Source organism: Diuraphis noxia, unplaced genomic scaffold (genome assembly GCF_037042655.1).
Source record: "Diuraphis noxia isolate RWA-SAM2 unplaced genomic scaffold, SU_Dnox_SAM2 contig0003, whole genome shotgun sequence".
Taxonomy (NCBI): Eukaryota; Metazoa; Arthropoda; class Insecta; order Hemiptera; family Aphididae; genus Diuraphis; species Diuraphis noxia.
In genome coordinates, this window is record NW_028301713.1 from 75423856 (window position 1) to 75439694 (window position 15839).

Consider the following 15839-nt stretch of genomic DNA (forward strand, 5'->3'; position numbering starts at 1 on the left):
CACGTCGGAACGTATACCGTAGTGACTGTCTGCGCAGAGGGCGGTGTCCGATAGACCGGTTATATTATTATTTATTATATATTATATTCTATTGGTATAGGATATATTATGACCGGTTCTATTTCCAGTACTAAATCGTATCTGTATAAAAAGCGGTTATCCTTTGTAGAATGCACTTCGTTGACCATGCACGCCCGTTCCGAGGCCGATACACCGTAAAACCATTGTGTATAATAAAATATTATTATATTTATGTGATAATAATAATATTATTATTATTTAAGTCGTCACATAATATACATGTATTTTTTCGCGTAATGATATGACAGTAATAGTATTATGCAAATCGTTATTCCCGTAAAACACGGAATTCTAAACGAGGTATCGCATTAACATATATTATATTATTATTATTATTCACAATACATTTGTTTAAATTTCAGGTTTTCGTACACATCACGCCTAAAAAACGTGGTTGAATTTCATTATAATATTATGGTGAATATTTTCGATTTTTTTGGCGGAATAATAATATGGGCGAATTGTGGATACTTGTATAATCGATATTAAATATACCTAGGTGATTTTCTACCACAGCTTAGAATCTGTTATCATGACAATAATAATTTAATATAGCAGGTCTGTAATAGATACCTAAAGAATAAATTCATGATTAAGAAACGCGTTCAATAACATAATATAAACATCGCCGGCTATAACCTATAAGCACTAAGCAGGATCAATATTTACGATGTGTATATGTATATAGGTATTGATAATGTATTATAAATTATTATGATTCATATGATACAGATTATTTGTATTATTATATATAATTATATATCCAATGAAAATGATAAAAAAAAGAATTAAAACCAAATTCGTTAATAGGGGAAGGCGGGGCAGTACCGTACGGTTAAGCTTTCATGGCTTGTAAATCATGCAATTGTTAACGAAATTAAATTTTTTAAATTGGTTAATATAGATAAACTTATGGCCTATAATTTTTATTTGAAACTTTTTTAAATTTTTTTAAAAAAAATGTGCTTAATTTGTCTTTTACTTTTTTTTGGAAAAATACGGATTTACCCCAGGTGCGGGGTAAAACCGTATGTACTGTGGGGCAAAATCGTATGAAGATAATTAATATACAAAAACTTAGTACATTAGGTATATTCATTGGTAGGTACCTAAATTATTAATTGGTATTGAACTTTTATTTGATTAACTTGTAAAGTTTAACTAATATTAAGCAGTAGGTAGTAAATCATGTATATTTTCATCTTTATTAGTCAAAAATGTACCTAAACATTGTTTTTAATTCTTCAAAGTGTTAACAAATTAAAAACAATAACAACACAATATAATATATGATAAAACCTACTCCTGTTGGCAGTAGTACAACAAATACAACTTACCCAAGTACCTATACATTTATTGAAATAAAACAAAATCTTCTTTTAATAAAAGAAATAAAAATGGCCAAAAAAAATTACTTTTTAATAAAAATAACAAAAAAACTTAATACAAAAAAATTGTTTGGCAGTTCTAGTTAGAACATAAACATAGTAAATAGTATAATATAATCATTAAAATAAAATAAAACCTTGTTTTTTTATAAAAAATTTAAAATATAAATTACTATACCAAAATAACTTTTATATAACTGTTTCAAAAAAAAATAATAACAAAACTTAAAACAATAAAGTTTTTTGGCAGTTCTAGCTAGAATATAAACATATCTTCAGACCAAGACTGTCGGTTTGTTTTTCTTGTGTAATTACGAACCATTCTAATAAAAATAAAACATTTCAATACTATTAAATTGTTTAAATTCAACCATAGCAATTATCAAATTATCAATGTAGTAAAACCGTACAGTGTATAACCGTACGATTTTGCCCCATACGATTTTGCCCCATAAGACTATTACAAGTTATTGAGCTTCATATTAAACATTAAATTAATTAATGAATGTATTCAAACTACAAATTTATATTACACTTAATTAGCTATTGAATGATATATAAGACGTACCTGTACAGTTTTTTCACATATAAAAATTCACTATTTGAAATGTTGATAATATATTAATAATTGAATGTAATAACATAAAACGTATTTATTTCGAAAACGTGATATCAAAACACGTGCACTATCATATTCAATAAATAAACAAACAAAACGTTTCAAATCAGTGTATTCATTTTACCTCCATGATAACAATTATTGATAACATTCCGATTATACGATTTTGCCCCGCATACGGTAATACCCCGTCTTCCCCTACATAAAATACGCATGTATTTACCTATTAACCGAATTCGTAAACTTCGTATATTATGGTGATCGAACACAATAGACCTAAATAATGCGAGTTAAGTAGGTATTATACCTATTATATGATGTTTACTAATAATTATAGATTTCAGTCAATTTACCTAGTTCGATAATTTAGTTAGTGCTACTGCAGCAGAGGAATTCGTCTGTAGTTAAATAGGTACCTCTAAGTATAGTAAACGTTTTAGATTCGTTGAAATAATTTTACAACAACATTAATCATCTGAACTTGTTAGCCTTGCTTGTATTTATTGTATTTATTTAGTTATAGTATGTAGACCCGAAGAAAGTTTTAAAAAAAGCACGCCGGATTAAAAAAGGACATATAACATTATTTTGCAGCTGTGACATTTTATACGCTTTTGTAAGAGACATTAATTATGATCAAAATCAGTACCTACGAGTATTTTTAATATTCATTATTTCAATAGAATATTATAAATGGGAATCGTGCTGAAATTCAAGTAAAAACATTAAAATTATTGCATTGATTCGTTTTGAATAAACAGCGATACTATAAAATTTAAAATTTGGTTGCAAAAACAAAATATTATAATACATTTACTAGTATTCGTTTATTTGGCTCTAACAGGCTGGTTTGTGCTTGGAAAAAAATCGTTATTCCGGTTAACAGGATCGATTAAATTAAGAACACATAGTAATTGGATAAATGGCTAATAAATAATAATTAGCTACATTTTTAATATTTTGATTGATTTTAAATAAATTGCAAAATAGATATTATACACAATTTAGTGAATATAATGAATATATATATATAGGCTATAGGTAACAAATATAGAAGTACCTATATCGTCTCCTAGGCCCTAGCTTATATATGTCACTTATAAATCACTTTATTATAACAAATATATAATATGTATCTATATAATCTATTAGGAACATTTATATGTATTTTTATTCTTAGAACTTTTATCTCATATTTTATTCGATTATTTAATGGACTCAAAATATGAGCGCCAAGATGAGTCCACTAAGGCAGCTTACATAGATGCCAGGTGATCAAACTTTTGGAGGGGGGTAGATCCCAATAAAATTTCATTCAATGTTTATGTTCTTACAACCATAAATTATATTTTTAATAAAATAGTGCTCGTTAAAAATCGACTTCGTTTCCCTGCTTTCACCCCTTAACAAAATAATTAGACTATCCCTGAGAGGGGATTATTTAGATAGTGATAACTGATATGTAATTTTATAATAGTGATAGCGGTAACTACACATATTTTTTATTCAGCATAATTAATTGTTTTCTTATCGAGGTGGTATAGTTATTATCTAGAAAAATTAACTGGCCACCATATAAATTTATCTAAACACTATTAGGTATACAATCATCAACTATTTAATTTTAATTTTATTGTACCTATAGTCTATTATGTATATGAAAATAAATATTTAATTAAATACCTACATAATTTTCAAGTAGGTACTGCATAAATATTATAGAAAAAATATTTGGTTACTCCAATATTATTATGTTTAATTATGTAGTTGTTATTGGTACTATTTGATATTCTAATTAATAATGTAATATTTAAGTTTGTAAACAAGTGTTTTCAAATATTAACCTTACTCAGCACTTATCACCATATAATAGGCAAATAGATTAATACCAAGACTGGCTTTATAATGTTGTAGATACTCGGAATATTTGAACTTCTTCTCGACTCATAGGTTTGGTAAACTGGTCATCGAATTAGGATTCTGTATTAATTGTAGTATACCGCCTATTATAATATCCAATTGGTGTATATAAATTATTAAAAATGAAAGTACAGGATATAATTATTTTATTAGATATTCACTAGATCACTTGTGGTTTTTGTATTAGACTTATAAACAAAATGTATTTATTTTTTTTCTTAAACCTAATCAATGATGTATAATAATAATTAACATTATTCTAGATGGCGAGGAAGCGTTTACAAGCTTGTGTGGAGGGAATTAGCAGCCTATTTAGTGGTTTATTTTGCTATAAATTTAGCATACAGGTTCGCATTCACCGAAGCCCAGCAAAAGTATGTTAAAACATTAAAAATAACATTAAAATAAATAGCATTATACTAAATGGGCTCTTAAAGTGAACATTTGGATTGTTGGTGGCTTCTGTTTAATACTCATACAGTTTAAAATCCTTTATATATATTATACAAAACAGTTATATTTATGAGCAATTACGAAATTAAGTGCTTTAATATAATAAGTATACCTATGTACAAAATATGGACGGTATACCTATTTTAATTTATTAATATATTTAATAAAGAATGTATTAATATACCTATACGACAATACGAGTACCTATATTATTAATCTATTAAGTTAATAATCAATAATCATCAACATTCTATATGAGTCAATTATTGTACTAAGAATCCGTTTTAATGCGATAAAACTAGGTAATTATTAGAGTATTAGACAGATGATTTTATATTTTATTTTTAGATTGTTCATAAAAATCCGGTGCTACTTAGCCGGTCATTCTGCGAGTGTCCCGTTGACGTTTGCTATGAGCTTCTACGTCGGTCTGGTGGTAAAACGATGGTGGGAACAGTATAGGTTATTGCCTTGGCCCGATACATTGGCTCTTTTCGCAAGTGCGGCGATACCCGGGACGACGGTAAGCGCCTATTTTATAATAACATAATAATTAATAGTATTATATAAGAACACAATATATTATATTCTAACGGATTGTATACCCGAGTATAATTGTACGTCATAATCATAGGCGTATTAACATAGTTTATTATACTTTTGAATAGGTATATACTTCAGGAGTATTTAGATGGCTAAGTTTTACCCCTCTCCCCCCCCCCCCCATTGACACTAGAAGACCTGTAGTTTTAGTTATTTATTATAGTGTCTAAAATCAGTCCCTCCCAATCCAGTGTTTACAATAAGTTTCACAACTGATATGCCGCAATTATTATTGACACCTATTGTATGTAGGCTCAGTTAATTTTTGAACTAATTAATAAAATTATCCTTTTTTTTTTATTTCTGATATATAATTCAACTAAGTTGGATTAGGTACCTTATTCAATTGTATTTGAGCCTATTCAATCAATTTCAAGTGTTTTTAAAGCACAATTGATAATTTGTTTATGGCATATTTTAATGTTTATTTTTATGAGCAATCGACACCCCCCCCCCCCCTGAAAAAAAATAAAAAAAGATAATATTGTTTATTTCAGGACGAGAGAGGACGGTTAATGAGGAGGAACATAGTGAGGTACGCTGTACTGGCCTATGTCATAACTCTGAAGCAAGTGAGCATAAGGGTGAAAAAACGATTTCCAACATTACAACACATCGTCGACGCCGGTGAGTACTCAACCTCGATTTGTATATAGATAAAAGTACTAAGTGCAGGACGTGCCGTCTGCCCGTCTGAATATATATTGTAATTATTCCCTATAAGTAGATACTAGGTATACATAAACAGCCAGTGATGGGTGATAGCCTACATTTATAATGAATTATATTATTTTGACTAGGTTATCAAATGTTTTGAATGACCGCAACATTGTTTATTATCGACTTGATTAATAATTATATCTCTTAGCAAAAGTGGTGCCCGAGCATCGACCGGTTTTATTTTCGCGCATAGGTCTAACCCAGAACCTGTTGCATATCAATTTATTCAAAGAATGTGCGACTGTTGTGGGTCGCGAAGCGGTTTGAGAATAAATTGGATCATTCCGTAGATTTAACATCGATCAGATTTACATTCGAACATCGTCTTTTAATACTTTGGCGATGTAGGCACAGCTTTATTATTTTATTATACCTATATGCTCGAGAGATATATTGTATATTTATAAGTAGGTACCTACCGTTATTATATAGTCATTATTCATTTTTTGTAATAACCGCTAGCGAAGTTTTTAATCGTTCAACATGATATTATTAACATAACGCGAGAATAATACGAGTCAGATATTATTACATAGTTTTTCGTCTTTTGCACACATTCGGTGCCTGCAGCAGATTTCAAAGCCTGCAGAGCGTCAATCCGCCGTTTCGCAATGGAGATAATAATGTACACATTGGTAGGCAATTGGCGATTTGTTTAATATTCAGATTGACGGTTACGCTCATTTTCTAGGTCAATTGTTGTATATTTGGGGGAAAAAATATCATATATTATATGTTAACTAGGTAGTAGGTGTATGGTAATGGTAGTACCTATATTATAGTTTGATATATTAAAAAAGACAGATATTTCTGTTAACGCATTTAGTGAGGTATAGTTATCTATATAACAAAAATTATAATAATAATATAATATTCATCCTAATAATATATGATATACAATGTTTTTTTTCTTCAAGACTTCAAATATACAAAAATAGACAACTATAATTCTTGCAATCAAATAGATTACCCTGTAGAACGCATGCAGGATATAATAATTTTTGAACAATGCCCAACAGTGGTAGGTAGGTATAGGTAGTGTTTTGGTCGCAAGGCTATACCTATACTGCACAGTTTACCATATTATGTATAACTATATATATATACGGTAGGTACACTCTATATGTACTATATAGGTATACAATATTCCACTGGGATGGGATCGTTACGATTGGATTAGTTTTGACAATAACAATGGTCAACTGACAAAATTTTATCATTGTGTCATTCTTAATTCAATCATATATGTCATCGTATAGCAAAGCGAGTATATTGTGTATCGCACACGCATATTAGTCGATTATTTTCACAATAATAATATAGAAATATTATAAATTCATAAGTTATACATCGTTCGTTATTTCCGCAATAATATAATCATATTAACTCAGTGTCTCTCTGCAATTACACCTAAATATGACACCATCTTTTAAATAATTTACTTATTTGTCGAAAACCACGTCAAAGCTCGAAACAATATAATTTATCGGTCGCGGATCTGCAATAATTGGATCCATCTCGCATGATGACTACAAAAGTGTACCTACCTACCCATATTATACCTACCTTTTACTGCGGTGACAGCTGTAAAACGTCATATATATGATTGGTGTGCACGAATTCTTTGTTTCGTTCTTGTGACCTTTGAATCGGGGTGTGACGTGTGTGTGTATATTATATAGTAATATTATTGTTGTGCACAGAATCGTTACTAATACATGGTGCATTATAATGGATATATAGATATAAGTTGTTAATAGGAACAAAGTTTCAAGGATTTTCACTTCGGAGTCATGTTATATCTCGCAGATGAATGCGAATTTTGAATTTGCACCAATGTTATTGTTTTACGAGTTATTTATCTGCCTCTGCCCACACTGGCTTGATAATTTTCTAAATATTTTACTTTATGCGTTTGTTTTTTGTCAAGGAACCTATAAATTTTTCTGTAAACTGTGTTGGTCTTCTTCTTCAAAACTTGCAGTACCTATAATAGTTTTTGATTGTTCATATCCGCTTCATCACGTCTTCGTGATCTTATCTCATTTATTTATACGTCATTTACAATCAAAAATATATCTGTGACGGGTTGCGTATAGTTGAAATATTTGATGAGAATACAAATAAAAATATGTTTAATGTATAATATTATGTTATATTACGAACCTTCGCCGATCGACCGTCCGATAAAAACGGCCGTGTGGTTGGAGGGATCGGTGATTGGGATTGGTGGGGCGGGAGGTGGGACTATGTTGTTGAACGTGTAACGAACTTGGACATGACACAGGAATCATGTTGGAGAGTGAAAAAAAAATCGTGGAAATGATGGACGAGAGAAGCCCCATGTCCAAGTATTGGATGCCGTTGGTGTGGGCGACCAACATCATAAACCGAGCTCGCAGGGAGTCGCTCATATCCAGCGACCAGGTGGTCCAGACGCTTCTCGTTGAGCTGTCGGACATCAGGCGTCGACTGGGTTCTATAATCAGCTATGATACCGTTTGCGTGCCGCTCGTCTACACACAGGTCAGCATTTTGCCAATACCCTACCGACTATACCTATTTATATAAATCTATTCTGTTTATCATTTCATCGTTCTTGTTTCATTTGTGTTTTCATTTCATTTTAAAACATACATCTTGTTCTTCCCCGGTCACCTGCTGATTTTAAGTTCTCATTTATCACGAATAATAAATCGCGTCTGTTCAAAAACCATAATAATACATGGTTTAATATGGTTTTTTTTTTTTTTGACTGAAAACTCGTTGTTAACGCTTTCGCGAAATTATCATACAACGTCCGTTTCAAACAATATGAAAAATATTAATATAATTTCAGCAGATCTCTTGGGAAGACTCATAATATTCATCAATAATAATTTAATTTATTAATAACCGTAGTTAAATCATTTGTTTAATCGTAATAGTAAAAGTGTTGATTTCTTGGTGTGACATTATTTATATTCTGTTTTTTATTTATTTTTTTATTAATACCTACTGCTTAAGCTTTGCATGTGCATGTAAACATTAACAAAAAAAAAAAAAAAATGCATGTACAGAATCATTTTGAAATTGGATCTTTATAAGTATTAAGTGCATGATACACATTAGCTTGTATTATTTTTATCATTTATTATATTTATTATTTACATACCTCGCATTATATTCATAAGAATCGCTCGGTGATCTTAGACTCGCCAACTACATACAGAAATGTACCTCCGAGGAACGAGCATTTAAAAAATAACCACATTCGGGTCGAACTCGAACAACACGATTGTGGCATAATATTCTATGTTATTGTTACGTTATTCTACCGGAATCTAGTCAAGTCGAAATTGTAATTAATTATATCCACTTACCAAGTTACCTACCAAATTATAGTTGGTTTGGCTTTATGAAGCACATACATATACATATTATGTTTATATATTATATTATATACCAGTTACCTCAGCTGAGGCTCAGTGTTTGAAATTTGAATCGCAATGTTACACGAAATAAGCTTCAGCCATAATATAGCATCGATACTCATAAATATATATGTGTGTGTATGCGTGTGCGTGTGTATATAATATACATATAAATTATAGTACCTATGTCCTATATGTGTTATCGTCTTAATTATGTACATGAACGACATAATGATTTATAACAATATAAATACCGCGGTTTATATACATAATCTACGCGTTGAAGTATTAATATAAATAATATAATATATTATGTACAACACAGTACACTGAGATATATGGCGGTATATGTGTATGTAGGTTTATGTATTTATACGATATAACAATATAAGGATAATTCCGCGTGTAACATCAGAAAGGTGAACGTTTTGCATGGCAGATAAATTTCACCTGTCACAAGATGTGTCAGGCATGCAAACGCGAAATATTACTACTACTACAACAACAACGACAGGAATATAATATAATATTAAATATATTTTAATTATTTTATATTTCTTCGAGAATAATTAATAATAACGCCAAAAAATCACACCGGTCGCGTCCGAGTCGGATTTGGGTATTGTCAGAGTGTGCAGCTGCAGCAGTCGCCGTGTTCGTTAAACTCGCGCGTCTCACTGTTCGTCTGCAGCAGCGCCAACAGCAGCAGAAGATCAAAATTATTATCAATTATATTATGATATTATACCTATCGCCGTATAATATAATTATTGTTATTGGCGCGTGATGTTTGTCGATTGTTCCTCGAAATATTATAACATATAAATTAGGTAGTTAATTATATCCCGTTTTACACCCGATTACGTTGCGACGCGTACAAGTATATGATATATAATATTATGTACAATATTATATAGGTAAGCACGTCTCATTGTACGTACCAATATTAGCTAGTTGTCGTAAGTGCTCACTGCATACGTAATCTAATTGCCGGGAGAAAGTGTAGTAGGTAGGTACCTACTACCATGATTATTGAAAGACAGTGAGGGAGAGACAGAGAGAGAGAGAGAGAGACGGAGACTCTTATTATTTTAACGTAGAAATATTTAACCGTTGCTATTTATATACTTCATAATTTTTTTTTTATTCTACTTATTTAGTTTCTCCGAGCGAAATTATTAATTATTTTATTATTGCATACCAGCAGTGCAAGTTTCATTCCATTAATAACTATAGGTATTGCTACTGATTTCGAATTATTCTTGTAAACACATTAATATCAAAATCATAACAGTGTTTGTTGTTTTGCATATTAGCCGATAAACTAAATATATTATTATAATACTATTATATAAACATATCCTCAAAAAATAACCTTATGTAAAAGTAAAATATACGACATTAAATATTATAATAATATGTTGTACAAGAGTAGGTACTAATACGTACTATAGACTATTCAAGTTTATGTTCAATACCCTTATAAACTGTGTACAATATTATGTAGGTACGTCTACGTGCGTGGGATTGGAGTGCTTTTATTTTGTAATTGCACTAAATTATTATTCTTTTCGGATCTTCCCATTTCATAAATTTGACTTTCATAAAACGTTTTTCGTTATGTAAGATACAAGGTACCTGTAAAATACCTATAAAATACAACGACATGATTGGTTTTAGAAAAAGCCGATCAAAATGTTCATTAGATTTATGATTTGCGATTACTGCTGACTTAGGTTTAAATTGTCTATCAGCCCCCCTCCCACTTAATTGATTATAAACATACCGCTGTTTAGCCAACAATATATTATATCGTAAACTATATATTATACGGATATGAAAATAGATAACGACGGTTGACATTGTACAATAAGATAAAAATAATATAAACCAAAACAAAACGTTATCCACGACGAAACGCATTTTTTTGTTAAAACATGGCGGCGGGCGTAGGTTTGATGATGGATAGCGAAAAGGAGATACTGGAAGCGGTGGAAGCAAAGACCGCGATGACAAATTACTGGATCCCGTTGACTTGGGCCACCAACATCATAAACCGGGCCAGAAGAGAGAAACTGATATCCAACGATCACATGGTACAGACAATACTGTTGGAAATGTCCGACATGAGGTACAGACTGGGATCGCTGATTGGTTACGATAACGTCAACATTCCCATTCTCTATTCACAGGTCGGTATTCACTATACACTACATACAAAACAATGAGCATAATTTATTATACAAATTACAAATTTTTATAGTATACACAATTTATATTGTTATTCGCAAGTATAGGGCCTACATTTTACCCTGGTGCAGGTGTTTTTGCATGCCATGTCTTATCTGTAATGCAACTATTATCATCGGTAACATATGTAGTGTATGATAAAATAAGTGTCTTACAATATTTTACATTATTAATTATATTAATATAACATTATAATATTGTAGTCTGTGCGCATTCATATACCTATTACAGTAATAATATCATTATATTAACATCGTAAACGTATACTCGTATAATGCTGGCTGTAAGCCATACATAGGTACCCACAACTCTCGATCGTCGCGTGCCAAACGATTTCTTAAACTTCTTTAAACATATTATGTTCGTAATAGGTTCAACTATGTGAGTAACATCGACATGTGATCGCTGATTATTATGCCGTAAACTTTACGAGACCCCGTAGTATGTACCTATTAATACTATTAATGCACAGATATTACTGCTGAGTATCGATTTGCTAAAAAAAATTTGAAACCGAGATAGGTAGGTAGGTAGGTACTAGGTAGGTTAGGTATCTACCACCTATAATATACAGGTATATGGGTAATCCTGACCAAAGTCATTTCATATAAAATATGATATTATATATTGTAATTATTGTACTCCGACTAGAGACGATCGTAACCTTGGCCGTTCTACAGTTATTGTCGATTCTGCCTTCGGCTTGTGCTAATTTTTAAGTTCCTAATACCTTGACAGACCGACATCGTACCATTTTTGCGCTCCCAGCTACTCGTAATAATTACTATTTCGGTAATCATATGACATGACGTCATAATAATCTAGTACAGATTTTTTAATTAATGCCATGTTATTATGTTAACCATAACAAAAATAAATGCTTAGATTTTTATTTATTTGTTATTCAATATAATATTCTTTTTATTGAATTTTAATATTTTATTCCACAAAATCGTACCTATAGAAATTTAAATTAAATAATAATCAAAACAATATCTATGTACCTACAAGTAATTTGATATAATTAAGAACTAAGAATTTTATCCAACTATCTAAGTATGTAATATCATGATATAGTATGAAAATGCAAGCACCTGATCATATATATAAACTTGATAAATATTAGTTAAAAATTACATCATGAATAATTATAATGAAACCGTTCATTTTTTAATTTTAAATATTTAACTGATTGTTACAGTTTTGATTGGGTTAATTACGATGCATTAACTTATGAGTCCTTTAACTTAATTTAATTTTAAAAAAGTTAATGGTAAGTTTCATATAATTTTTAACTTAACTAAGTTTAAAAAAAATGGATTACTTTAAACTTTAAACTTCTTAACACATTGACGGACAGTTATTTATATTTTCCAACAACTTAACTTAGTTCAGTTAAAAATTATCACTGACTTTATTAGCTTGGGATAATGTAAAATTGTTTAAAATGTCGTTATAATAATAAATAATCAAAGAGTTCTGTGCTTATAATAGTACTTATTAAAAATTTTGATCATTTGTCGACCTCAAAATTTGCATTTTATTATATTGTCATTGACACATATCTTTAAACTAATAATAATAAAAACATATTTTATATACATTTGTAGAGGTGTTTCTAGAATAACTAATGTACTTATTAAATAATATACAGTAACCTATAGATTTATAGATTAAAGAATCAATGACACCTTATGATATTGTTCAATTTTAATCAAAAATGTGTTCTAGTCAATAGCTCATGGCAGGTATCCAGGTATGGATCACTATAATAGTGATGCACAACGATATCGTATTTCGATATCGAACCAATTTTACCGATATCGATATGCCAAATTTTTATCGAAAGTACATTGATCTTTGATATCGATGTTCAAGTTTCTATTTTCAATACATTTAAGTTTTAACAGTTAATCAATGGCAAATAAAGATGAACACTAACGATAGTCGATAAGCATAACTTCTTCGAGTTATTTAATAATTAATAGACAATAGTTTACTCGATAAGACATCCGCGCGTATAAACATAAATCGAAATGACAGGATTTTTACAACATTAGTCTCGATTTTTCCATAGTTCGCTTATGTTGAGTTTTTCAGTAATAAATTATATTATTTATTTTTTTCACAACATAAATTAATTGTTATTTAATATTAAATTATGAGTGATGATTTTAATTTAGTACCATTACCTAGAGGACATAGTGATATATTTATTTTTTATCATATAATAAGCAATCTGTACAATTTAGGCACAATAAGCAAATACGATAAAATTAACACGAAAAATAAAGCAAAAAAAGAAAACAGGCGAGAAAGACGTGATTAAAGAAGCCACCCATTAGTGACACTTTAGATAGTGATGTATGGAAACAGTTTGGCTTTAAAGTAGATAACAATTGTAATATTGTATAATGTTAAATTAAAAAAACAAGTTCATTGACGCATGTGTAAGTCTATTTTTTGCGTATATATAGTGATAATGCTGCTAATTTAAAATCACATTTGCATCAATGCGCATAAACATTTATAGTTCATCAAATGATATTCAAACTTATTTTCATATAATACATAGATCAAAACTATCTGTAAGAGGTGAATGGGTATATTTAGGTGAAATTCTATGTATTTAATGTTTAAAAGTCTTTTATGTCACTGAATTTCAATTAGCAATGTACTATTCAAAAATAGAAAAACGAATAAGTGGCTCATATGAATGATAGGCTTATAATGAATTTAGTACCTAGTAAATATAGGTACGTTATAAATTTATAATAATACTATAATCGAAAAAAATCAAGCCGTTCTATATTTAGGTGAACTCTCGAAGATAAAATTTAATAAAATGACAATATTTAATCCATTTAATTTTTTACGTAATTATATAATAATTTAGGACGAGTTTTTCCTTAGACCAATAACATACATATTATACATAATTTAATAAAATAATTTTGTATAATCATCGACATGATTATATGAATATAATAACATTTTGTGAAATATAAGTTTTCAGGAATCTCGTAATATACCTTTTCAGTTGTAAAAATGGTACCTGATAATATACATTGATATTCCAAATATATTTAAATACATTATTATTTTTTCATTTATTATTTATCATAATACGCTTATTAGAGTTTTAGTATTAACATAATGCATATTATACGATACGTGTCGATTATTGTTAAGGGTTGTTGTAAATTTGTAATTGTAAATTACATCCGTAAAGTTCCTGTTTTATTATATGTATTATACTATTATTATGTAGGTACATATGTGTATAATTTTTTTTATTTTGTTATTCTAATTGTTGTTTACGATTCTCTTCGGTCTCGCCGATTTAAAAGCATCGGACCATGCAAGGCTGCAGCTCGATACCCCAATGCACTGTGCAGAAAAAAAAATACAACTATAGTTACTAAATACTAGCTCCATACCTGAGTATAGGTATAGGTACATTAATTCGATCCGTTGAATATCGTTTGCGGAAACAATGCTGCGATGTTTCCGAGGGGAAAAATTGCAAAAAAATCATAAACATTGCACTCAACAACAAAACAATATATATATGTATTATATAGTAACGCGCATAATATAGGTATTTGGCCGAATGATTATATTATATCATTGATGTAAAAATCACCTTGACGGAATATCTTTTCCGTCCAGATACTCGCATCATATATATATATATATATATATATCAGGTACATATATAGGTATCTAATATATTCACATAGGTACTATAATATAGATATATAGACATTTTATAGTCGAATTCGAATCGGATCTGGTACATTATAGTTTATACATAATTTATATCCTGACTTAAGTAAGAGATTTTGTTATTAGGTATAGTAATATTATATTATTCGTGCCTGTTGTTTGCATTTTTGTTGGAGATCGGCTGGAACTGATCGAATCCGATCTTGATGGACGCAATACAATAGATAGGTAGATTATGATAATTATATGTAGTGTCCGAATTCTTTCGTATTTACATATTATTTGTTTCGATGTTGGTATACATTAGAACGAGCTTGTTGTTTTAAATGTTATTTCATGACATGCTGTGATCTATAACACGGTTTTCTATTCTATTTTCGTGACTATTTTTGCATAACTACCTATACTTTGAAATACATTTTTAGTTGATAGAGAATTTATTACGAGTTGAACGGCATTATAATAACGCAACTTCATTTTTAGTGTTTCGGAACACGACTTGTTATTTTTAGCTACTTGCGTATTGCGTAATAACTGATAACAAATGGCATATGATATTATTGTTTATTAATTAATACTTGTTTTTTTATTATAGAATTAAACAGGAAACAACTGTGAACCGAATTTAAATTGAAAATATTTGAGAAAAAATAATCATAAATA

The 15839-nt window shown here is 29.6% G+C and overlaps 1 protein-coding gene across 2 annotated transcripts in view; it reads left to right on the plus strand.

Annotated features, from left to right (window-relative positions):
• The window catches only part of Best2 (bestrophin 2), a 60178-nt gene that overhangs the window by 8264 nt on the left and 36075 nt on the right, over positions 1-15839 (plus strand). Inside the window, exons 2-5 of one of the 2 annotated variants that reach the window (XM_089224480.1) lie at positions 4272-4382; positions 4810-4984; positions 5562-5691; positions 11151-11389. In XM_089224480.1, coding sequence (XP_089080606.1) covers positions 4272-4382; positions 4810-4984; positions 5562-5691; positions 11151-11389 — 655 coding nt within the window. Of the gene's footprint in view, positions 1-4271; positions 4383-4809; positions 4985-5561; positions 5692-8071; positions 8311-11150; positions 11390-15839 lie in introns of both variants that reach the window. The other variant, XM_089224479.1, reaches the window with a different exon arrangement.